A 25,285-nucleotide genomic window follows, 5' to 3' on the forward strand; every position below is an offset into this window, starting at 1 on the left:
TGAGTTTTGCCTTTTATCACAGTGGTTGTACCTAGATTTACTACAGTCAGCAATATAAAAGTACAGATTATCAAGAAAACTAAGATAATACTAATTTTCTCATTCAAAATACAGTTTATATACAAATACAGTTCACATGTTCCACATGTACAACGGAGCCCTTAGTACAGCTGAGTACAAGCATATCACCTATGAGTTTGGAGTTACTTTGAGAAAATGTCATGTTTCCAAATACTTGCACAGATAAAGCAGTCCTTTTTTATACTTCTTAACCCTGCGAATCACCACAGTATATGAATTATTAATGCCTTATTTCACCTACAACTCATGAGGCTACCGAACACTGGAATGATCTCTATGGGTTTCTTATGAAATGGTAAAAGAAGTGGCAATTGGAGTACAAGACTTTCACTAGTACCAATGGTCTTAAAGAAATAGCACAGAACATTCTGAAGAAATCGATTCTGTGCGGTGTCCAAAACAGACACAATGTCTCACTGGGGTCAAATCTTTCCGCAAGGCTCCCGGTTCTCAGCATAACAAACTCAGACCATCAGCCTCACTGCAAGTGCTATGTCTTCATACTGACTTACACAGCTACTGACGTGCACTTATGCTGTCACACCACCTACTGTACTGGAGCAATGTAATCCTCAGGAAGTTGCCTGTGGCTACATGTATTGACTCTATTTTTAAAAACCGCTACATTTTCTAAGATTTCTGTAGCTAAGCTAAGCATTGCAATATGACTCTTGTGCACTTTTGCACTTCAAGTTCGTCCACTTGTAGTTTAACATTAAGTAAACTGAATTGCACCTGAATTGGAGTTTAACATTAACTCCGCGGTCACCACTGAATTGTTTCAAACCTCAGTACACCTTACGTGGTAGGGTCAGGATAGATACTGCGCCAGTGCAAAGAACGCTTTTACAGCCTGTTGAGCAGTGCTATTAATATTTTTCCTAAGTGGGCACTTTTATTTGTTGACGTATATCTTTCGCAACGTATATAGCATTTCAGGATAACGTTTAAACTACACCCTGAGGTTTTAGAAATTTCAGCACCATTTATTGCAATTACTAATTTCCGTCTGTCTCTTTTTTTGTTAGACTATCCATAAATCAAGGGTTCCAGCAGGCTATGTTCAGGTAAGATGTCTGCGCATCTTTTTAGGCAAACAGGCGAACATAACCCCAGAATTTAAAGAGATATGAACAACTTTAGGCAAGCGCGTTGCATGCAATGCATGGCAGACTTTGCCTCACGGGGTTCCGGAGGCTGCCTGGAATAATCTTATCACGTGCCGAATACTCGCCGACTTAATGACGTCACAGCCACCCACCCGGGTAAGGAGAGGAGGACAGCTGAGCGCATCAGTAGTGCTCCGTGAGACAAGCCGTCCGACAGGGTAGGCATATTTAAATTTTGCATTGTGACTTAAAAATTTAACATCTTTTGACTCAGGAAATACGCATAAACGTGTGATCAGTGCCTGTCAAGCTATCTTGGCGTATGATGTAAGCTGTCAGCCGTGCGTTGGTAGCCTAGGTTAGCTACAAATACGCCCGTGGAGGTTGTGATAAAACGCTTGAGCATTCACCCCTGTCAGAGAGGACTGCAACGTCATGACACCTGAACCGTAATTGGATCTGCATAAACAAATGATTAAAGTAACTAGGTGGTCAGTCTCTTTTTTTTCTTTTTGGTCTTGACAAACCTCGTCACGGTTTGCAGTACCTGCATAACGTTCTTATCTGTTTGGTATCCAGTTCGTCGTTTTTAAAAATGCTATTTTTCGTGAAGTGTTTTTTTTGTTTGTTTGTTTTTTCGCTTAAATAAGAATAATGCCTCGACATAAAACAATGGAATTATCAGATAAATATGTGCATAAATGATACCGCATATCGTACTGACCTTCACTCATCATTCATTTTCACAGTCTCATCCCGTGCGCAGTCACCATAGCTGCGGCTTGATGCGGAAGCTTCGTAATGGCGTCCTTGAAGCTTAAAGGGTGATGCAGCAGAGATGAGGGATGCTGCTGCACCGAGCCTATGCTCGAGCTTGCTGTACAGCCCTGAATTAGGACAGAAAGCAACCACTGATAGATCTTGTAGCTGTCGGTCTGCTTGTCGTGTTTTCGTCATTTCGTGTAATTATTTAATTTTGCCTTTGCTATTGTACACCATTATAACCTACTATACTACATATAGTGTGTATACATAGTATTTCATACCAGAGGTCTGGGAGTTTGAGGGTGCAGTAGAGTATGTTTGTGTGTTCCTAGGTTTAGACTGAGGTCAATATTGTTATTCCTGGAATCTGTTGGAGTCTACATCTTATTGGATCACAGCCTCAAGTGCCCCTATCTCTTACATTGTATCCCTATCTTTTACACAGGGACCCTATCTTACATATTCTCTCCATTTCTGTTTATTCACCAATTAAACAATAGATTTTAACCAGTGATCATGGGGAGGTGGATGATTGATAGAGGGGATTGAGTTTCCAATGAAAATTGAATGAGGAAAGGTTCATGTACCACGCATATAGAAACTACAGTATAAAGTGGCATTACTTTGGAAGGGGGTGTTTTAATTATTATTTTTGGCAAAATAAATCATTACTATGATAGACCGGCCTACGATATCTAACTTATTCTAGGCACTAAATTAAATACTGCAATAGATAGCATACGGTTCGATGTGTGGTCAGCCAAGTAAACTACAGGAATATTTCAAGAGAAAATTAAAGGATAATTTTTATAACTGCTACCCTCTCTCTGTGTAACACTACATACGCGAGCATTCAACCCACTCCTTCTCTATATAGGTAGCTATCTGTACGAGTGGCAGTGTTGTTCTCTTTGAGTGATATCCGATAACGGGAGCTGTGCTGACCCGATTATTTAACGCTGACATACCGGTTGCTGTTATTGTTTGGATGCTAAATGTTTTGTAGCTGCAGGCTACATCTTTTGAGTAGATCACATGCTAGGCTGGTAGCTAAACATTGAAACCCTTGTGCATAACGACGGTTTGATGTTTGAGTTGTAGGCTATTGGGGCGATTGGTGTACATGGGGCACGTCCATTTTTTCTAGGCTCGTTAAATTAAGCGGCTTTTCCTAGCTACGCCACTGAGTCATTAGGATGTAGGGTTCGTGTACCGTTTGGTCAGTTTTTATTTGGAAATCCGATATACATTACGGCTCCACCAGGCTTAAGTTTCTGCTGCCAGTGAGAAAGTAAGGAGACAGAGCAGTAACAATTTCACTGGTCAAGTCCGTAACCCAGCGCCGTTGCTCATATACTCGGAGAGCGAGGCAAAGTAAATCCGATAGTAAGGGAGCATAAGGTTTCACTAGAGATCAAGGTTAATTTATTTCCTCCTCATGAAAGCACGGGAAACCTTGTGAGAGCCCAGTAAACAGTGCCGTCTTGATAGATTGTTCTCGACTTTTGTCAGTAGAACAATTATGTACCCCCCAACGGGTTTAGACGCTGTGCCGAGGACAGGTTATATGACTGATCTGCCTGATATTTAACCGCTAACAAGGAATGATTTTAACATATATGTGGGGGCTTGAGGGTTACTTGAAGTGTATTAAATGAATGAATCCACATGTTGACGTTGCATTCTGTAATTTGGCCGCACTGAGCTTAAAACATGCATTTTTAATATTCTGTTTAAGTCTTTCGTTGTGCTGGATAAACGCGTGCGCAACCGGGCATCATGGGAGAGCTGTTCCGTAGTGAGGAGATGACTCTGGCCCAGCTGTTCCTGCAGTCAGAAGCAGCATACTGCTGTGTCAGTGAACTGGGAGAACTGGGTATGGTGCAGTTTAGAGATGTGAGTAGATCATGTGGCTGAAGATTTTCATTACTGTTCTGTGGTAATGTTCTTTATGAAATGGGATCTATCTGTGTATCTGTCTCTTCTTCTCTACCCTTCTTCCTTCTTGGGTATTACTGTGGTAGCAAAATATCAGTCTTGTTTTACACAGTTTAATCAGTTTATTTGGAGTCCTGTCACACTGTGTTCTCCAACAGTATGCTGAAATGTAACCATGTATCATTGTCTGTGTGATGTGCAGCTCAATCCTGATGTAAACGTTTTCCAGAGGAAGTTTGTGAATGAAGTGAGGCGATGTGAAGAGATGGATAGAAAGCTAAGTGAGTCACAAACCCAACCATTTTACTGAATACATCCAAAAGAAATTGTTCCATAAGGCTCACTGTGTATAGATATTTTGAGATCAAGGGCTCCTTGAGTTTTCACGTTTCTAACATAATATCAAACTAAAACCTAAATATTAGCCAATTTCACTCTTGCTCTAAGTAAAACGCTACTTGTAGGTTTTTGGCAAAGAAACAAAGTTGATCCCCTTCATTTATGTCCTGTTTTTGTATGTTTTTAAGAAATGTAGCGTGTGTCCTTCAAGAAGTCACACATCATACTGCTGCTGTATTCCACAGGGTTTGTGGAGAAGGAGATTAAAAAAGCAAACATCCCTACGGTGGACACCGGTGAGAATCCAGAGGTTCCTTTTCCACGAGACATGATTGACCTTGAGGTATGTTCACTGTATCATTACACACGTACTGTGGTTTAGACTCGTGCTGCATTTTTATTTGGGACTTCATTTGGGATTTCTAGGCAACATTTGAGAAGCTGGAGAATGAGCTCAAGGAGATCAACACCAACCAGGAGGCCCTGAAGAAGAACTTTCTTGAACTGACTGAGCTTAAGCACATTCTGAGACGTACCCAGCAGTTCTTTGATGAGGTCAGATCTTCCTCTCCGATCAAAGGGCCCCAAAACAACCACTTTTTCCCCTTTTCTGAATATAGTTAGTACTTTATACAATTCACAACACCCTGAGGTTGAACCTAAGCACACAAGCTTAGTCTTGACACATTCCTGCCAGTGGGGATCGGCAAACTTGGAGTGTTTGTATAGAGTACAGTTAGATCTTTCAGCATCTAAAGTTTGCATCTAAAACAAGGAACAAAGGAGTATTTGTGTCCTTTGTCTTCTATTTTTGCTATGTGCAATAGTGTGAGAACCCATGACAGTAGGATGCTACTGGTGTCCAGCAACATGTTTCGCAGGCATGATTTTGTAGGTTTCTAGCTACGTGATTTATTGACACTGATCGTGATATGCAGTTGCGAAGTTAGTGTTTATCATTACCAGATGGAGGATCCCAACCTGCTGGAGGAGTCTTCCTCTCTGCTGGACCCCAGTGAGGCTGGGAGAGGGACACCACTGCGGCTTGGGTGAGTCGTTTGATCAGGGGCCACTGTCGCAGTCTCATCCCTCCCAGCTGTCCAATTCTCGTAGTCAACCAATAGTAGTTTGACTGATAGAGAGAGTTCAGCCAGCAGTGATTGGCTCTGCAGGTTTGTTGCTGGGGTGATAAACCGCGAGCGGATCCCCACCTTTGAGCGCATGCTGTGGAGAGTTTGCCGTGGCAATGTGTTTCTACGACAGGCTGAGATTGAGGACCCCCTCGAGGACCCCACAACAGTGAGTGCTACCTTTCCATTCATTTATACTGTCTATATCTTAATATGTCAAGGTTGCGTGTAAAACATTACTTCATTCACTGATTATATATAGATTTATATAGCACTATCTGTTTTGGACAAACCTGGTTATCACTTGTGTTGAAATGTAATAGTTGTATAATCTGATGTAAAGGTTATGCTTGCTTTTTGATCCTTGCAGGGTGATCAGGTACACAAGTCAGTGTTCATCATCTTTTTCCAAGGAGACCAGTTGAAGAACAGAGTGAAGAAGATCTGTGAAGGGTAGGGGATCTTTAACCAGGGAAGCCAAAATAACATTTTGCTTCTGTTGACATTCATTTTGCCTTGCCGTATATATTTTATGTAAGGGTATGCAGGGATCCCTAAGCTACTATTTAAAAAATGCTATAAAAATAAAATATCAGGGATACACTGTTACAATGGCCAGAGATCAGACTTGGGCTTCCCATATCATACATGAAAAGGTTTTGGCTGGGTTTTACTCAACTTTTCTTAATCAACCTAGAATCATAATGTAAATTTAGATCATAGGGTTCAGATTCTGTAGGATTGAAGGAGACACTGAAATTCACCCATAATGTTTTATATTTATGATATAAGATCTTAGAACTAGGAGCAGCTTTCCAGATCTTATTTATACTGAATCTCCCATAGTCATTACAATTTCAACACATTCCTCAGTTCCTTACCATTGTTCACCTGTCTTAACCACGACTCTGTGTCCCAGATTCCGTGCGTCTCTCTACCCCTGCCCTGAGACCCCACAGGAGCGGAAGGAAATGGCTGCTGGGGTCAACACGCGCATAGACGACCTGCAGATGGTATGCCTGTGTCATGCCCTAGTCCTAACTGTTTTAATGAACCGCATCATCGAAGTCTTGCATACATCTGCACATTTGCATACAGTATGTGATTTCATCTTGCTTTTTGAAACCTAACAGATGGCCTGTTATGCAGTAATCTATAAATCAGATGTAGTCCATGTAGTGTGGTCTTCTGTTTTGGTATATGATGCATATATATGATATGCATGAATATGATTTCTGTCCCCTGAGGTCCTTTGTTTAAAAATATAGTGTAACTTCAACCAAGCTAGAATGGTAGAGTATTACCTTCTTTCAGATGGAGGGAGGATTGGGCACAGTCTTCAATGCTAAATGATTAAATGTTAAAAATGGCAGTCCCACATCCACTGCAGTGGAGTATGGCTTATGCTAGCACAAGATGCACATTACTTTTTTTATTTTGTCCTCTAAAATTGACATTTTTTAAATGGCAGGAAACCGATCCAAAATCCAATAGCAAACAGTTGTACAATAGTTTTAGAACTCTGCTTATATTACTCGATTGGAGAGCTAGGTAACAGGATTGCGCTCCCATTCAAGATACTGCATTCATGCTGTTGCATTATTGGATTTTTTGCCACTTCCATGTTTTATAATGCAGGTGCTGAACCAAACAGAGGACCACCGACAGAGGGTCCTTCAGGCTGCCGCCAAAACCATGCGCGTATGGTTCATCAAAGTGAGGAAGATGAAGGCAATTTACCACACATTGAACCTCTGCAACATTGATGTCACCCAGAAATGTTTGATTGCTGAAGTGTGGTGCCCCGTCTCTGACCTGGACTCCATCCAGTTTGCGCTACGAAGAGGCACGGTGAGGCAGCCAATCACTTTCACTGCTGTTCTATGGCTGATTTCAACCAATCGCTTATGGTTCTTCTGCACTTATTTCAGCCAATCATGTGATTTGTCAGCCTATGGTAAACAATGAGGACATGAATGGGGAACTTTGTTTTTGGCTAAAGATGATGATTATAACATAAATGTAACCATTTTAATGTAAATACACCCAGCAAAAGAATGAAAGATTCCTAAATGATTGAAGCACTAGGTACAGACCTTGTTGGCATTGTCTGTTTTAATTGTTTGCTTTAATTGCAGGAAAGGAGTGGCTCCACGGTTCCCTCTATCTTGAACAGAATGCAGACCAAACAGACTCCGCCCACCTACAACAAGACGAACAAATTTACCTCTGGCTTCCAGAACATTGTGGATGCTTATGGAATCGGTACCTACAGAGAGATCAACCCAGGTATCATGGAAACATTAATGTCACGCTTGCATTAAAACTACACTAAGTGAAATGTTGGTCAGACACTCTCAGCTAGTTACCTTTTTTTTCCAGTTGGACTTTGTAACATTGAAGTACAGCTTCAATGATATTCTAGGTGACTCTGTCTAAAAACATAAACCTGAAAAGTTTTTGTCTTTTCCATGATCTCTTGCTGCATTTTCCTCAGTTCTTCTGTTTTGTTGTCTTTTTGTCCCGGCTTCCTGCAGCGCCCTACACCATTATTACGTTCCCCTTCCTGTTTGCCGTGATGTTCGGGGACATGGGTCATGGCGTGCTGATGACCTGTGCTGCCCTCTACCTCGTCATCAGAGAGAGCCGTCTGCTTGCTCAGAAGAGCGACAATGAGGTCTGAGCTCATAACGCATTATTATTATGATTATTATCATTTATTTGTCTTTGCATGGATAATTGGCATAGTTATATTGTAAAACCACATAACATGTTAAGCTAAAGTAACTATCTTAATATGTCACTGAATATAAGCCACACTTGGACTGTAAAAGTGCTTCTCTGGTTCTACTAAAAAGCAGTTTTTGAGAGGCTAAAATAAGTTTCCTCTAACAGTTGGTTCTTTGTCTCTTTCTATGTCTCCATCTCTGTCTTGGACTGCTGATGCAGATGTTTAACATGGTGTTCGCAGGCCGATATATAATCCTACTTATGGGAATCTTTTCCGTCTACACTGGCCTGATCTACAACGACTGCTTCTCTAAATCCCTCAACATGTTCGGCTCAGGCTGGAGCGTCAAGCCTATGTTTGGTGCCAAAGGAGGCAACTGGTCGTAAGTATTTCAGCTAGTCAAAGAGTATATCGGTAAGCTTAGGCTCATGGATGGCTGCTTCATCTTGGCCAATGTTAAGGCAGTTCATAATCTATTAACCTGATAATCAGTCCGTCAGGCCTGGGCAATGTAGGCCTCAGTGAGTGGCTGTTTTGAGGGTCATATGAGATCTGATTTAGCTTGAGGTCTACATTTTGTGGGCTGTCGCTAAACAAGGCATGACAGGCATGAGTATGGTAGAGTGGACGTGTGTGATGGTGATTGCGGGCATTATGCTAAAAGACGAGCTTTGTAATTTCTATGAAGTAATTAGTGTGCCACCTTCACTTTAAAGTAATTAAAAAAACTGAAAGGTAGAAGGTGCTTCAGTCTATCCATAAGAGTAATGTCTGTGTCTGTGTCTATGTCTGTGTGTGAATAGGTTTGAGACTCTCAATGAAAATGCAGTTCTGCAGCTTGACCCTGTTGTTCCTGGAGTATTTGGCGGACCATATCCTCTGGGCATCGACCCAGTAAGACACACACATACACACATCCAACCCACATAAGGAAAGGACTTTGAACTTATCAGATTTTGTCCTATCGGTTAGATCTGGAACATTGCCACAAACAAGCTGACCTTCCTGAACTCCTTTAAAATGAAGATGTCAGTGATTCTGGGTGTGATTCACATGCTGTTTGGAATCATTCTCTCACTCTTCAATCATCTGTGAGTACAAGTGTATGTGTGTATGTTACTTCATTCGTATAATTGCCAATGCACTACTTTTTAAAATGATAATCATTGAGTGACCATGTTTTCTCAGTTAAGAGGTTATATTCATTGTCATTTTAAAATCTGCTTGAAATCCAAATGTAATTGGGATTTGTCATGGAAGACTCTTCTGTCTCCCACGTAGATCGGAGGATAGGCAAAACAACAAATATTCAAAATGAACTTTATTGTAAACCAATCTGAGCAATAAAGGATGTTGGTCTCGAGAGTGAATACTGACTAGCTGCTGATGGTGCATCATTCTTATAACCTACAGGAGGCTATCCTTCTTTTCTCTGTCTTCCACAAAGTTTCCTAACTCACTTTAATTCTGTTTTATTTGCCACTAGGTATCCCCCTATCCCTTTGTATAACCCATTTGCCCTTGAAGGAACTCAATAATATAGTATAGAGTCAGCTAGTTGTCCTACTAATGCAAAAAGAATGCAGCTATGACAGATAGACTAACTTTGGAGATGTCTCCACTTCCGTCCCTTGTCAGAATTTAGACACATGGCTATTGGTACTAGATAGTACTGTAAGTTCAGTATGGCCTATTATGAGCTAAATCTATTATAAAGTCTTTCTGGCTTCCTCTTGGGTATTGGACTGTGTTTACCTTATTTCATCATAACGATAACGATAGATACTGCTTGACTCCTGGTGACCTAAAGCCACTTGAACACCACACAGATGCACAGCTCAATTCAATGTTCCCTCTCAAGTCACAATATAAAACCTAAAAATAAATTGTACACAATATAAGTGATATAAATGTAGAAAACAGAAGTTCTGATTTATTTGTCTATAGGAATTGTCTATAGCTCTTGCTTTAAGAACGTGCTAGAGTTCTTCAGCTCCTGAGTATGTTCCTCAATCTGGGTGTCCTCAGATACTTTAAGAAGCCCCTGAACATCTTCCTGGGGTTCATCCCTGAGATCGTGTTCATGAGCAGCCTCTTTGGTTATCTCATCCTGCTGGTCTTCTATAAGTGGACAGCCTATGATGCAGCCACTTCCAAAGATGCTCCCAGCATCCTCATCGCCTTCATCAACATGTTTCTCTTTAACTACAGCGATCCGACCAACAAACCTTTATACAGAGGACAAGTAAAAAATACATTCACACAACCAAACAACATACTGACCCCCCCAACAAGTGTAAACTTCTTTACATGTATCATATGAGAACACATTATATTATCTCTTAAGCAGTGGTCACCAACCTTTTTTTTAGAAGATTACCTTTTGAAATCTGAACAAATTAAAGATTTACCATCTTAAATGGTAGACTTAGGCTACATTAAAATAAACTGTCCATGTCCCAATAGTCTTCATTTATGTAAATCATACAGCTGGTACAGTTGCCATCACCTCTTCTGCATCTGTGAACGTTTTAGTGTGTGTGCATGCTTTGGGTGGCTAACACACAAATAAGATTCAGTATATTTTTCTCCATTTTCTAGTGATCTGGTAAAACTTATTTTTGTGCCCATTAGCGAAGCTTTCATCTCTCACCCTTTTTTTTTTTTTTTTTTTGATCGAATTTAACTTCTCGGAAGATAGGTGTCCTTGAACGCCAGATGCCTTGTTGAGTTAAGCTACGTCTTCTGGGCAAAGCTACACTGCTGACAGAGGCTTTCATGCACATAGTCCTTAACCGCAATAAATAAACCTCATTCTCCTGCTCCAGGTGAAAAGTTGTACCTTCTACTCTCTCTTTTTTGATAGCCTCTCCTCAACTGTTTTTTTTTTTTTTTTTTTTCTAAGCCAAGGGGAGAAAGAGGCAAAACATCCTCTAGTTGTAATAAACTTGCTTAACCAGCTAGCTAATAAGCATGCTGCAGAGGGAAAGAGCTATGGTAAATGTGATAACTACAACCGTCATATTACTCATATGGCTGATGAGATGGGACACGGGAGATGTGTGAGATCAGCCTGTCCGTTGCGATCGAGTGGTTGGTGACCACTGCTCTAAAGGCATGACCCTGCAATAGTTACAGTTGTGCTGCCAGAACATTTGTAGCTGATCTAAGCACCTGGACACACTTAAGAGATTGCAAGAGGTCAATATGTTGTTGGAGTCTTTCAACGCTATATAAAGGATATTCATTTCAAACCGGCAAAATATTGATATCTCCCTTAGAACTATAAACTTACTCTGGAAAACTTGTGCATTATTCTGATTTTGACATGTGCTCATGTTTACACCTTTAATGAGCACACTGAGATGACTTGTCTCTCTCCCTGCAGGTGGGGATCCAGTCTCTATTGGTTGTAATCGCATTGGCCTGTGTGCCCTGTATGCTGGTGGTTAAGACCATGGTGCTTCGTCGCCAGTACCTCTGGAAGAAGCACCTGGTATGTTCCCATACTACCTGAGCTGACTTTCTCCCTTGCTTTCTCTTCTTCTGTCCATTTCTCCCAATCCTGCACCAGAGACCTTATTTTTTCTTACCAGGCTTTGTTATTATTATTATTGCAGCATTTTGTTTCCTGCTCATCTTGGGGAAATCATTTTGATGCTGTGAATTTTAATCAAATTGATTAAACATATATCTTGAGTATGTTTAGTTGGTCCTCTAGGTTCGGTTTAGGAGAACCGGATTTGTTCTGTTGCGAACTGTAAACTTTGCGTTGGTGCCATTTTGACTTTCACATGCCACTTAGAGTATGCCACAGGTTTTTGCAAAGCGAAAAGACCGTGTTCTATTTTTATGGAACTCGGTTGTGCCATTGTCATTGAGGCGTCCAAATCCAGCCGGAGCGTGTGCCGGTTTTCTCCACTCTAACTCATCTGATGATTGGGCTGTCCAGAGCTGAACTGCTCATGTTGGTGAAGAGAAACCTCTGAACTGTTAAGAGCTGTGGGGCCCTACACCAGGGCTGGTTTTGGACTCTCCTACATTATTGCATACATATCGCGTACAATAGATTAGATACATGAAAAGCTTTATACTGTTTATACTGTTCCTCAGTAAAAGGGCTAGTACTGGTTTTGGCAATGGGGCACCTACCGAGCTGTTTAGTTTTAAATCACACAGTAGATTTTTCTTCATTCCAGTTTCCTATCCACTCTTCACAGAGTGTGCGTATTGTTTCTTGAGATCCGCTAGAGCAAATAAGTAGGTTGACTTAATGGATAAGTGCATTGAGTGCATGGTGGTTTTAAAGAGGGTTTAATTTCCTCAGTACTACAATGGTGTAAGTGTGGCAAGGATGATAAAAAGCTGTAGTCATATCTGTGGCTAATCCTCAAAGACCTTTCTAATTAAACAGCAAGCTGAAGTGGCATAATCTTACATTGGCAGTGCTGAACCAATGTCAGCATCATGTGTATAAAATGTGCAGTTTACGTGAAAACTCTCCGACTTGGTTCATTTTATCCGGTCAGGATCTTTGCAGCGGTTATTCTTTGTTCGGTGCTCATAACTCATAAAAAAGAGGGGAAAATGAAATAAAAGAAGCACAATCCAACTATTAATACTGACTGAGTCTTATAAAACATGCTACACAGATAAATGAAATAACACATAAAATAAATTCACCAAGTGTTTGGTAGGTGCCCCAAGAAGCCATGCTGTGCGCACACAGGCACACCCACGCACCCACCACGAAGAGCCTGTGGCATGCTGTGAACCATTCAGACTTTGTTGGGTTTTGTATTTAGTCCCAGATGAGGGAGGAAACCCCTGCTGAGAAACTAGAATCTTTAGAGCAGGCAGGCACCAGCTCACCCACCGGACTCACTCAACAGGGCACGCAGAAGTTCGGGGGCGTCCGGGTTGGGAACGGGCCCACCGAGGATGAAGCTGAGATCATCGAGCATGACCAGCTATCCCAGCATTCCGAGGATGGAGACGAGGTAGGTGGAGCTAGTGGCTGCAGCTGTTACTGAGGAGGCGGCAATATGGTAATGACGTTTCTTGTGAAGCAGATAATGTGCAAGAGAGAGAGAGATTGGGGGGGGGGGAGACATTTGTTGATGCATTATGTGCAATGAGATTTGGGATTATTTTACTCCACACACCTAATGTTTTGGATTTTATTTCATTTAATCCATATTTATTTCATACAAACTTTAGGTTTAGATGGACCCTGGTTATGTGAGGAACAATCATAATTGACTTTTTCCTGTGATTTTTCATGCAGACATTTTAATGTGTCCTGTACATTTGTCATGTGTGCACAAACAGATTAGAGTTTAAGTAAAGGAAGTCTTCACCCTCATGTGAGCCCAAGACTCCCTCCTGTACTGTAGAGTTAAAGTGATAACAAGAGATATGCCAGAGTAAGATCTCATACTGTGATGTATATTACTACTCTTATCAAACTTGGCCATATAAATATGCTGCGTTGTGTTCCCTTCTGGCCATATAGCTGCTTGGAGAAAGGCAGAGAGGAGGGATGGATGAGAAGAATTAGGGATGGGAGAGGAGAAGATTAGAAGGAGGAGTTTTCCGCCATTTGAAAAATGTAAACGAAGGGATTTGTTCTTCCCTAGTGGGGAACTTCACCAACTCCATGCATTCCAGCTACTGGAGTGTGGAAAAATATTTTCACCATTAGCTCTGAGCACCACAGATGCTGCTCGTGTTCTGCTGACAAAAGCTAGCCTCAGGAAGATGTGAAAGAGGAAATAGTAGCTGTTAGTACATTAGAGTGTTAGTATATGTGTGATCTTCTGAAGTTGTTTGCTGTTGGTTTTGTATAATGTATGGCTTGCCTTGTTTACCACAGTTATGAGTGATTGTTCCTCATAACGGTTTCATCTTGATCCATGTTCTAAGTCCATGTTCTACATTCTACATAAACCACATGACTAACTCCACTTTCTGTTTCTGTTCAAGCACTCAGACGAAGAACCGGTAAGAGATGTGTGCATGTGTGTATGTGAGTGTGCGTGTGTGCGTGTCTTTTATGCGTCCTTCATACACATGCATTTGATCTACTTGTACCAGAGGTCAACCCGAAATAAGTGTAATGGATATTTTCCTTGATTTCATCTTAAGATCAGAATAACTAGAATACCAACAAGTTATTAGACAGTAAAATGTGTACAATTTATATATGACAGTAAAAGCAAATTTCTATGCTTGTCACCCTTACGCAGTTGAGATTCCATGTGCATAAATAACCACATTTTAACAAATCTGTCTTGTAGTGAACAAACATGATATATATATATATATATATATATATAATTTTTTTTTTTTTTTTTTTTTTTTTTTTAAAGAAATAAAGCAAAATAACTCTTGGAACCCATTGTAGAAGGCCTTGCACTGTGAGAGTTTAGTTCAGGTTCGGGTCATAAAGTAATTCCACTAGCACACACGTTACTGTTCCCTCAGTGGTCTGAAAACAATGAGCGCGTTAGCGCAGTTTTTCCTGAGGCTGATGAAGTCATACAGGCGTCCTGAACAAAGACAGTCAGGTGGGAAGAGGGAAATGGCTTTCTGCCTGGGGATGCGTCACAAGTCGTACGTTCACAGATGATTATAGGAAAAATGTGCACTTTATCTCTGTGCGTAAGATGTCAAATCTCCTTTGAGAAGAAGGTACCCAGATGGGTCATCAGAATTAGAAAGGGGAGATTGTTTTGTTCGAAAGAGGGCTACACAGGTCAGATGAAGGTTGGGAAAAAGGGTTAGTCTGTCCACCACCGCACCATTGTTTTCAGCAGAAATGACTCACTGTAGCAGACTCAATGAGAGGATATCATGATGGAAAATAGCACTTTCAGGAACTGCATGTTTATCGCTTCATGAAAGAAAAGATCATTATTCTGTTTTTTTTATTATTCTTATAATGCAGGGAGGATAAATGGGGGTTTGATAATGTGGAATAAGTTGTTGCGTGTCCAAAAACTCTGATTATTATATGCTAGTGTTGCTTTCTCCCCCGCCCAAGTCCCTAAAGTCCAGTTAAAGACCTACATATTCCATCTGTTGCCATGAACAGCTGGTTGGTGTATAGGACCACTACTGACTGGATATGTCAACCCTGTCATGACGGTGTCATGCGTAAAGTGCCAGCAATGGTGCGGTGCTTTATAAACTTCTGTCTGCACAACACCAACTGCTATGCCATCATGTGAATGCTGCTGTTGAGAATGGGTCAAGAGTCATCTGGTTCTCAGACATGGACCATTGCTGAACAGAGTAAAGGGTGATTGACAAAATATGCTTGGTAAAAGATGGCATATGGTCTATAATACACCAGTAAAGAAAACCTGTAACAGAGGTCTTCCATTCTGGATCTTGAAATCCAAAGTACAGTCCTGGATTTTGTAATTGTTGGTAGTCATTGTAATAGACCATACAATATCCTCCAGAATTAGTGATACTCCATAAACATGAGCAAAAATGTTTTAGGCAAAAATGTTGTTTTATCAGCCTAATCTTTTACATAAACTATTCAGAATATCAGAGTAAATCTTACTGATATAAAATTATCCTGAGGAACAAAATGGCTCTCTTCTACCTTTAAGATCCTTTCAGTCTTCAGTATTGATGATTGTGGTTATCTACAACTTCTTGAGTCATACATCAACATGGCGAAAATCTGACAATACACACAATACACAGCTAAAATAAGTTAAATGTGTCTGCATAGAATACACAATGAACTACCACTGATTACAAAATCTAGAGCCATAAATTGGATTCTGTACGTGTAAGTGTGCGTGTGTTCGTGTGTGTGTGTGTATATTTAAGTGTAGACAGATTGATCGATGCTTGCGCCTTCTGTGCCTGTAGTTTAACTTTGGAGACGTAGCAGTTCACCAGGCCATCCACACAATTGAGTACTGTCTGGGCTGCATCTCCAACACTGCCTCCTACCTGCGACTCTGGGCCCTGAGTCTGGCCCATGCACGTGAGTACTCCACATTCACAGCCTAGAGTTGCACCCATACCATTCATTTTGTGACTGATCCAATACCAATACTGCTCTCGAGTATCAACCAATACCATGTTCCACCCGTACCTAGAATTAATGTTACGACTTACTGCTGTTCTTCTGTTTTTAATCTACTTATTATATCTGTGGGCCTTAAAAATTAAGGCACATTTTTTTTGTAATGTTAGCAATGGTTGAGCAAACAAATCCAAGGTGGCTAAACTAATCTGAGGAAGGAGTGATGGCATTTGTTGAAAAAGCTCAACAAATGGCATACAGGAGAAAGATTTAAGCAATATAGTCCTGCTTGTAGTTTCTTCAGATTCACTTGTCCTGTTATAACAGCTCATGTATGAGTAGAGTCTAGAACAACAAGCCCCTGAGTGGTGCGTATGTCTAAGCTTTCACTTCTTTACTGCTTGTGGTGTCACGCTGTTAACTGCTTGTGGGCACAGGCGAGATTTACGCTGGGGACACTTCCCCACCACTACCTGGCATGGCTGATTTTGTCCCTACCACTTTTTGAAAGTGTGCTTTTGAAAATATTAGCGTTTCCTCTACAAGTTGTCTTTGCTTCGTTTCTTAAACAATCAAGCTTGCTTGCTTTCTTGCTTGCTCTCTCTCTCACACACAGAGCTGTCTGAGGTGCTATGGGGAATGGTTATGCACCTGGGTCTGGCATCTCGGAGTGGTGCCGGATTCTTCGGCCTATCTATCATTTTCCCCATCTTTGCTACACTAACAGTGTGCATCCTGCTTGTCATGGAGGGGCTTTCAGCATTCTTACATGCTCTGCGATTGCACTGGTAAGTCTCTCTCTCTCTCTCACATTCACACACACCTACATCCTTTAAAAATACGTTATGCTGTGCTCTAATGGTGTGAGAGTGCAATGGTTGTCAAACTCACCAAAATTAAGACAACCCAGTTCACTTTCTAAGACAGGCTTGATGTTAAATTGCTATGGCTTCTGAAATTAACGTGAGAGTTGGTGGGTGACAGTGCATCAACTTCAGAGGAATTTGTGATGATCTCATTCCCAGTGTTTACTGGGGTGCACCTGCCAGGAACGAAGTTGCTTTCATTAGCCCTTCTGTTATACTGTAATCCATGTACTACAACCAAAATCATTCCATGAATATAAAGACTCTCTCGGTAGTAGCTGATTGGAGGTTTCCCGCAAAGTATGACCGAATGTTTTCTATCTCAAGCAGAAGAACAGTCACACCACATTCCATGACCCACATCGCAGGTCATGAACTTGCCATGAACCGAACAATTAAGAGAATGCCTGTGGAAAAACTAGAAACATTCACACTGGAAAAAAGAGAGTCCACCTCAGTGTTACAGGAAAGGCTAACAGTGAAACTCACATAGCGAAAGGGGAACACACAGGACAGTGGACATTAACATCATTCCACTAAGAGTGGGAATATGGAGTGCACCTCCTTTTCTCCCCCTCTCCTACACTTCTTGCATCTTTCTTCGCTTTGGATTTGCTGCAGCACTAAGCCAAATGTCTAGTCTTTAGGTGATCTGTAGGTGCTGTTCTCCTACCCTTCAAAGGGTTTAAAAATACCATACAGAGCTGTTCTAAGGGTTAGAGGCATGCATTTGTGCATTCATGTATGTGTAATGGTGTGTGTGTAAGTAGTGTTTTATTAGCACGCACCATCCCGTTTCAGTGTACATTATGCTGCTTGTAAAAGCTGGACAACAGTACCATGAACTTCATTTCTAAATAAGGAAATCAGAGTGTTGCACCAGAAGAACAAACCGACCACACACTGCTCTTTATTGAATATTTGTATATAATGATCTGAGAATGCTTTTTAGAACTGCATTTAGCTCAGACTATGCAGAGAGGGAGGCAGAATGCAGTTACGACTCCTAGCTAGCGTGTATCCGTCTCTCAGTTTTGTATTATTCAGCGCAAACCTAACTGCTTTTCAGAACAAATGTGGAAGTCCTGTGCAATAACCGCTACAGATGACTGTGTTCCAAAGTGGCCTCTGTCTTTTGTCTGCCACCCAGGGTGGAGTTCCAGAACAAGTTCTACACAGGCCAGGGCTTCAAGTTTGTGCCCTTCTCCTTCGAGAGCATCCTGGACGGCCGCTTGGATGAGTAAAATCACCCGGCACTTCTCCCAGCAGCCAGGTTTTCTCAGATCCTAAGATTTTCCCACACCACCTCTCTGCATGGAGCTCATCCATATCCTTTCTTCCTGTGCTGGTAGAGCTGCTCTTGTGAAGTGTCTGTAAGCTGTAATCTTTGACCTCCAAAATGTGCATCAGGAAGCCATTTTGTTTGTTTGGTGTCAACCCCCTCCCCCCCAAAAATGCTGTATTTTTTTTGTTTTTTTTTGTTTTTGTTTTTGGCTGTATGCATGTATTTTGTATGACTGTACTATTCTTTAACCATTACTGTTATCGTGATACTGATGTGTAATGATATCTTCATTCTTTTTTTATGCCTAAAGAAAGTACATGGATTTACTATTAGAAACTGTACACCGAGATAAAAACTGGGTTCAGATTACCCATAAATTAGAACTAAGACAAGGTGACAGCTTGGTGGATAATGCCAAGTGAATTGGTCAGCAAAGTACACAGATAAGAATATGATAAACCTGAATGTAACAGATATATATGGTGATAATGTATTGAAAACTGATGTATTCAAGGGTTAAGTCAAAGAGTTCATAAAGTCTACTTCACATAATTCCCTGAACATTGGATGTTGTTGCGTTCTTTAGACATAAGAAAACCTCACTGATCAAAGACGTTCCAGGAAAGCATAGAGGATCTCCATGCCACTGTAGAAAAGGCTCGTCACATTGTTACTGGTCCCTCTGATCACAGTGCTCGTGATGCGGGCGTTTGACTGTTGAAGGGAGGAAGCAGAAACAGATGTTTCCTTTGGAAAGGATGTGAGCTGACCATTCTGAGCTTTCTTCAAGTCTGGTCCAAGCTTTCTGAGAATACGACACAGTTTGCATTAACGTAGCATGGCTTTGATGGGAGTGGTAACATGAACTGCCATACCAGATAATGGCCAGATTTGTGAAACCATTAAAGTTCTTGTGTGCTGCTACCTCTCATGCCACCAGATTAACACCACATAATCACTAGTGTTTCAATAATCTGGTGGCAGGTTTAACAAACAGCATCTCAAAATCTTTGACAGACAGCTAGAAGAAGATCCATATACCAGTGTTGTAGTTTTGATGTGGGTGTGTGCATGTGTGTTCATTTGTGCATTTTCAGCAGTTATACATAACTGTACAAGCTCACTAATGCTGTGTGCTTTGTGATTGTAGTAGGAAAAATTCTGTGCATTTCATTGTAGTTTAGTGTTGACCGTGGTCCAAAATACCTAATAAAAGAGGTGCCCTGTATTCTTGATCAAAATGGTATACTGTATGTTGGAATGGTGGGTGTATGCATGTACCATAAGAGAGGATAATTCAAAGCAATGTTGTTTGTGGGTGTTTGTTAAAAAAAAAAAAAAAAAGAATTGTGCACATTAGCAGAAATGCACTATTAAAGAGAACCTGCTGGGAGAAATCCACTAAACTGTCTGTCATTTTAGTGAGGCTACTTGATTTGTGTAAACAGAAGTCCCCACTTTTGATACCACTGGGGAATTTTTCTGAAGAGGAGGACATACTACAAAGACATAACAAGCAAAATCCCACTTCCTCCATGTTTGTGTCCAACTTCCTGTTCAAGCAGAGAGAGGAAGGTGAGGGATAAAGAGCACAACCACCATGTCTTTTGATTTTCCTTTACTCCATTTAAAATGCTTTTGGAGTGATGTCAGTCAAACTTCATCTGTGTTCTGCGACGCCGGAGTAAATTACCAACACTGACGACTGTCAAATCTGTCTGAATAAATAGTTATTGTTCAATACATATTTCAGTACACTAAATAAGATTCCCTCTGTACAGTTTTAAGTGCACACACATACCCACACATTTCACAACCTGGCACCTAAAAGGGGGACTACTCATACAGTAAACACCACTCAGATTCCTGTGCAGGTCAGTGCTTGTCTCCATGTCCTTTTAACACAGAAATTGCATTCATTCTGAACTAAATCCCTGTTCGTTTGTTTAAGAAAAGTATCACCAAATTGCTTGTAGATTTAACCTCGCTCCCTCATAGAAACTTGAAAATGTAACTGAAAATGAGGTAATTGCAAATTAGTGATGTAAAAATGGTTTTATCTTTTATATGTATATCCCAGGCTTATATACATATCTGTATAAGATTAACATTTTTATTTTATACATCAAGCCTCAATCAGCCAGAAGACCCATCCTTTGTTGCTGAATACGGATAGAATGCTGAAATGTTATCAGTATATTATAAACTAAATACACATTTGCTATTAGTGCACAAAGTCTGGACACATTACAATGCTTTATTTTGAAATGTTTAAATTAAATACGCATTAAATATCCGGAAACAATGACCTTATACATTCTTTAATAGTTTATCTAATGAACTGCCCATTCTTCCTGCAAACTCATTGTACAACTAGAAATATAATCAGCACAGCTTCACCTCCTGGACAAAAGACAGTACTACAGCTCAGGCTGCTACAGTGGCCTGCGCGCTGCATACGCCTGGGGGCCCACTGTACTGCAGAGGTTTCTGTTTTGGTGACTAAGCTGGATCAGGTGGGCAGTAAAAGCTGGAACCAGGGCATAACAGAACCTCTGCTCCACTGCAGCATACGTATGCAACTTGAAAGCAAAAGCTAGCGATCCATTCATATTTAAATGTTATTAAAGATTCAGGAAAAAGAGTAAAGTTTGCTACTGTAATATCAAATTTAAGGCACTATAAAAAATAAATATAAGTCACACCATTGTTGAGATGGTCTGTAGACAACAAGCGTTGGCTAACTAAGTGAGAGCGTGTGTGTGGGCGTGTGTTGAATAGCTGATCTGGTATATGAGTGTTGAATAATAGATTTGTGGTGTGTGGGAACGTTTGTGAGTGGCTCACGCCGAGATGAGCAGCTCCATCAATGCTCCTACAGAGTGCATCCTGTAGAACACAGTGAGGGGCTGGCTCAGGTTCACCAGCACAAACCACACCGAGTACCCGAAGAACTGCTTCCCCATGCCGCTCTTGAGCTCGGGGTGGGCACCGAACGCAGAGATCACCCACAGCTGCTTCACAAGAAACACACACACAGCGCTGCTCAGAGTTAGATGCACTCTCAGAATACTGATGCACATTTACAGGCAAAGCGAGCAGAGGTCTCTAGTCTGCTCCACGAGTCATGTTGTCCTGATAGGTGTAGATCAGGTTCAAGGTTGATCAAGTGTGCTGGAACAAAACTCAGCAAGATCTTGGAGCAGAGGTGGAGACCAAAATTATTAGAAGAAAACATCATGATTTTCAAGGCCCTCTTCCACTCACCGTGATATTGGACAAGATGAGAAAAGCGCAGATCTCTTTAGTCACTCTTCTTTTCAAGTGATTGGTACTGTACTTTCCTCTGCCTGTAGGGGTCATTGATGTGTCATTTTTGCCCTCTAACTCGTGCTTCTGTGCCTCATCCACTTTCTTCTCAGCCTGCTGTACAACAGAAGGTGGACACTGATGCCTTAGCCACACTGTACAATAAGAGGCCTGCTGTATGAAAACATTTGAATGTAGCCGCTATAAAAAGAAACTGACCAAGTTTTCCTCTTGGTCTTCTTTTGCCTTTAGGCTGGAGTGTGTGCGCAGATATCCATCTGAATGCACGAGCCTGTGGGGCTTTATATGTAGCTGTGTGTGGAGGTGCAGTGCCTTGACGATGAAAACATTCTGCAACACCAGCTCCACCAGGCTGAGCAGTGAGTACGACAAGTCCAGGCTTCCCAGAATGCCACTGGGCCCCAGTGCCAGGGAGGCTACGAGGGTGAGATACGACAGTCCAAGTTGGCCAATGGCGGTGCCCAGTAGTAGTGTCACATCCAGGCTCTGCGTGGGGTTTTTGCTCCCTCCATGCTCTTCCAACCTCGATGCCGGCCTCTGCTCCCCTGTCTGCCCCTTGCGCTGGTCAGAAACCCCCAGGTGTCTGCCCCGTTCCTTCCCTTTCTGCTTCTGCACCAGTGTGCCGATCAGCGAACTCAGAGCCATGATGGGGAGCAGGCCCAGGTGGAAGCTGTAGAACAGCATCAAAGCTTGGAGGCGCTTGGCCTTCTGGTCTATCCACATGTGGTAGAGCACGAACATAGTCACCCCACTCAGCAACACTAGCAGACCCACAAGTGAGCTGTACTGAACCCCCTCACGCCATACCGAACGTAACAGGGTCTCCTGGACATGTTCGGTATGGACGCTGCTCGTGTGACGCCCCACGTTTTTCCACATGACATAGAGCATGCAGGCAGCCAGTAAAGTGAACTCCATGTTAAAGGGGTACAGGATCTCGTAGCCTTTCTGGAAACTTGCACACAAAGTATCACCATAGCAACAGCAACCAAGGCCATTCCACCCACCTAAAAACAAGTAAATGCATTACAATACAATACTGTTTTGGGTACATTTCATTCTTGATGCGCTCGCATGCCTATCCGTATAGAAAGCATCACAGCTTGGTTCAGTGTTAATTACATAATAATTACATAACTTATCATTTAAAGCCTCAGTCAACAGGTGACATTATTAACCTACTTTCGAAGCAGAAGCCATTTTACTGCACTGTGGAACTGGTGCCCTTACTATTACAGACAAACTGTAACCCAGATGTCAGATAATGGCAATATCAACTTCCACCATTAGCTGAAAGTTCAAAGTCATCCAATCTGGATGTTCCAGCCCCATTCTGCAGGGAGAGCCCAACCTGGTGCAGGCAGGGAGAGAGTAATGTTGCTGCAGTCTTCTCCCTGCCACTCCAGCTCTATCACCATGTGGATAGAATCAGCTGTTACTGCACACAACCACAGCAGTCCATCTGCACACAGAGTCACCATCAACCCACACCTAGCCAGAGAAACACACACACACACACACACACACACACACACACACACACACACACACACACACACACACACACACACACACGCGCGCATACTCAAATGTGTACACATACACATGCGCGTTGTTTGAAAATAAATCATTTATTTTAACTACAGAAAGTGTGGACAAAACGAGACACGTACCTGGTAAGAACCTTGTGTTTGTGAATGCAGTCTTTGGAGTGAGCCCATAGTAGATAGGTCTGAGGGACAGGGAAAGAGCATACCAGTAATGACACTCACTGGCCCTTGTAGTAGATCCTAGAGCCTACTTCCTTTGAGGACAGGAAGTGGGTGTAGTTTCTTGAGAAAGCTCACTTCTTTCAGAGAGTGATGAGAGAAATGCCCTAGTGTGAGGTGATATGAGATTAGATTCTGATTTGGTTGTGCCGTGTTTTTTGCGCTAGGTTATGATTGTGGTTATATTGTGGGTTTTTTAATTTGTTTGATTGTTTGTTTGTTTGCATCAGGTTATGATTGTGCTTATATTGTGGGTTTTTGTTTCTTTGTTTGTTTGTTTGTACTAGTTTATGATTGTGGTTAGATTGTGTTTTTGTTTGTTTGTTTGTTTGTTTGTTTGCACTAAGTTATGATTGTGGTTAGATTGTGGGGTTTTTTGTTTGTTTGTTTGTTTGCACTAAGTTATGATTGTGGTTAGATTGTAGGTAACTGCATTACCTGCAGGATGAAGAATGGAGCCTGCATAAAGGGTGAGACGACTTTAGAAAGTGGCTGGCACTCTCGCAGCAACAGGTAGTAGCCCATCGAAAACACACACAGCAAAAGACTGAGTACTGCAAATAGCATCAACACCGCTGGCACACACACACACACACACACACACACACACACACACACACACACACACACACACACACACACACACACACACACACACACACACACACACACACACACACACACACATATACATATGCACACAGGTAATAGAATACAATGTTATCTACATTCACCGCTGGAATACTGGTTTAAGATTGAAGAGGATTGACAAAATGTAGTTACTCTTTCAAAGCTACATCAAATTTGCAATTATTTTACAAAGAAGCTAGTCTGCAGTAAACAGAAACAAAGGCTCTTCTAGAAAGATGCAGAGAAACATTGCTGGTTACCCTTGATAGTAGCACTCCCTGCATGATGGTCAGTGTGAGGTGGGGGGCCAGGCTGTTTTTGACCCCACAGCAGATACCAGACCATCCACACCAAACTGAGCCCCATCAGAACCATTACGAACACCTCAGGCTCCTGCTGCTGGAGCCACAGAGGGGTAAATGCCTCCTCAGCCACCAGGGCAGCGCCGAGCAGCACCACGTTCAGCCCCAAGAGCCCAGAGATGAGTCTACGGCCAATCGGAACCCACTGCGGTGCATGACCGACTTCCTGGTCACTGACTTTGGCCTCCACCTTCTCCACCTCCACAGACTCCAGTCCACCACATTCTACCTCCATTCTTCTTTCAACCAGCCTTGACCTTCAAAGCAGATGCAACACGTGATCCTGATATTTATCCCACCCAACACCAGATATCGATTCCTCCACCACCTCGTTCCGTCTGTTTCTCTTTGTAACAAGTATTACAGGTGATCAGTAGTACAGACTGATTGTTATTTTAGGACAGATGGACACACCAAAGCATCTTGCAGCACCTGGGCTTCTAGCCTACACCAGTCAAAGGACTGAGGAACTGAAGTGCACCTTCTGAAGAGGGGAAGTGGGTGTGCTACATTTACAGCACATTCAAGGTTGTGTCAAGATATGTCCTGTTGTCATATAGGTAGTTGTAATTAATAAGTACCTAAGGAACGAAGTTCAGGGTGCTTATTAAGTGATAAAGGGGGCTGACTCAGTGAAAGTGTTTTTTGTTTGTTTGTTTGGTTGGTTGGTTTTTTTTACTTGTGGTAAAAAAAAAATCAGTTGAGACTAGGTAACCTGTGATTCCATGGAATTGGTCTTTATGCAAAAAGGCTGAATAGTTTAAGATGTCATCTGGATATAAGGCCTAGTGTCTGGTTAACATACATAAATCTACTGGTTAAAAACAACACTGTTTGCAGGTATGCCTAGATACCCTACCCGCCTCTTCGGCAGTTATATGTAGCCAGTTGTTCATC

At 41.7% G+C, this 25,285-nt stretch overlaps 2 protein-coding genes across 4 annotated transcripts; one reads left to right on the top strand and one right to left on the bottom strand.

The window, feature by feature from the left end:
- Positions 1-1,302: 1,302 nt before the first annotated feature.
- Positions 1,303-19,698, top strand: atp6v0a1b (ATPase H+ transporting V0 subunit a1b). 3 transcript variants are annotated; one of them, XM_027001135.2, is made up of 23 exons: positions 1,335-1,408; positions 1,940-2,152; positions 3,694-3,851; positions 4,096-4,174; positions 4,478-4,575; positions 4,659-4,787; positions 5,199-5,281; positions 5,405-5,531; positions 5,733-5,815; positions 6,282-6,375; positions 7,001-7,213; positions 7,501-7,651; positions 7,900-8,039; positions 8,312-8,475; positions 8,897-8,987; positions 9,066-9,184; positions 10,122-10,338; positions 11,482-11,589; positions 12,899-13,093; positions 14,079-14,096; positions 15,987-16,104; positions 16,763-16,934; positions 18,163-19,698. In XM_027001135.2, exons 3-23 carry the CDS (start codon positions 3,735-3,737, stop codon positions 18,254-18,256), a joined length of 2,610 nt encoding a protein of 869 aa, XP_026856936.2. In that variant the 5' UTR covers positions 1,335-1,408; positions 1,940-2,152; positions 3,694-3,734; the 3' UTR covers positions 18,257-19,698. The 3 variants fall into 3 exon arrangements, with proteins under 3 accessions (XP_026856935.2, XP_026856937.2, XP_026856936.2); XM_027001134.2 differs by lacking the exon at positions 1,940-2,152 and having other exon boundaries at positions 1,303-1,408; XM_027001136.2 differs by lacking the exon at positions 1,940-2,152 and having other exon boundaries at positions 1,303-1,408; positions 12,986-13,093.
- Positions 19,699-21,140: 1,442 nt separating this feature from the next.
- LOC113571904 (proton channel OTOP3-like) lies at positions 21,141-24,623 on the bottom strand. The gene is made up of 8 exons (XM_027001114.2): positions 24,287-24,623; positions 23,835-23,971; positions 23,301-23,359; positions 22,979-23,118; positions 22,215-22,634; positions 21,826-22,142; positions 21,565-21,723; positions 21,141-21,311 (listed from the first exon to the last, which is right to left on the bottom strand). Exons 1-8 carry the CDS (start codon positions 24,621-24,623, stop codon positions 21,141-21,143), a joined length of 1,740 nt encoding a protein of 579 aa, XP_026856915.2.
- Positions 24,624-25,285: the final 662 nt, after the last annotated feature.

This window comes from Electrophorus electricus, chromosome 5, assembly GCF_013358815.1.
Source record: "Electrophorus electricus isolate fEleEle1 chromosome 5, fEleEle1.pri, whole genome shotgun sequence".
In the NCBI taxonomy this organism is placed as follows: Eukaryota; Metazoa; Chordata; class Actinopteri; order Gymnotiformes; family Gymnotidae; genus Electrophorus; species Electrophorus electricus.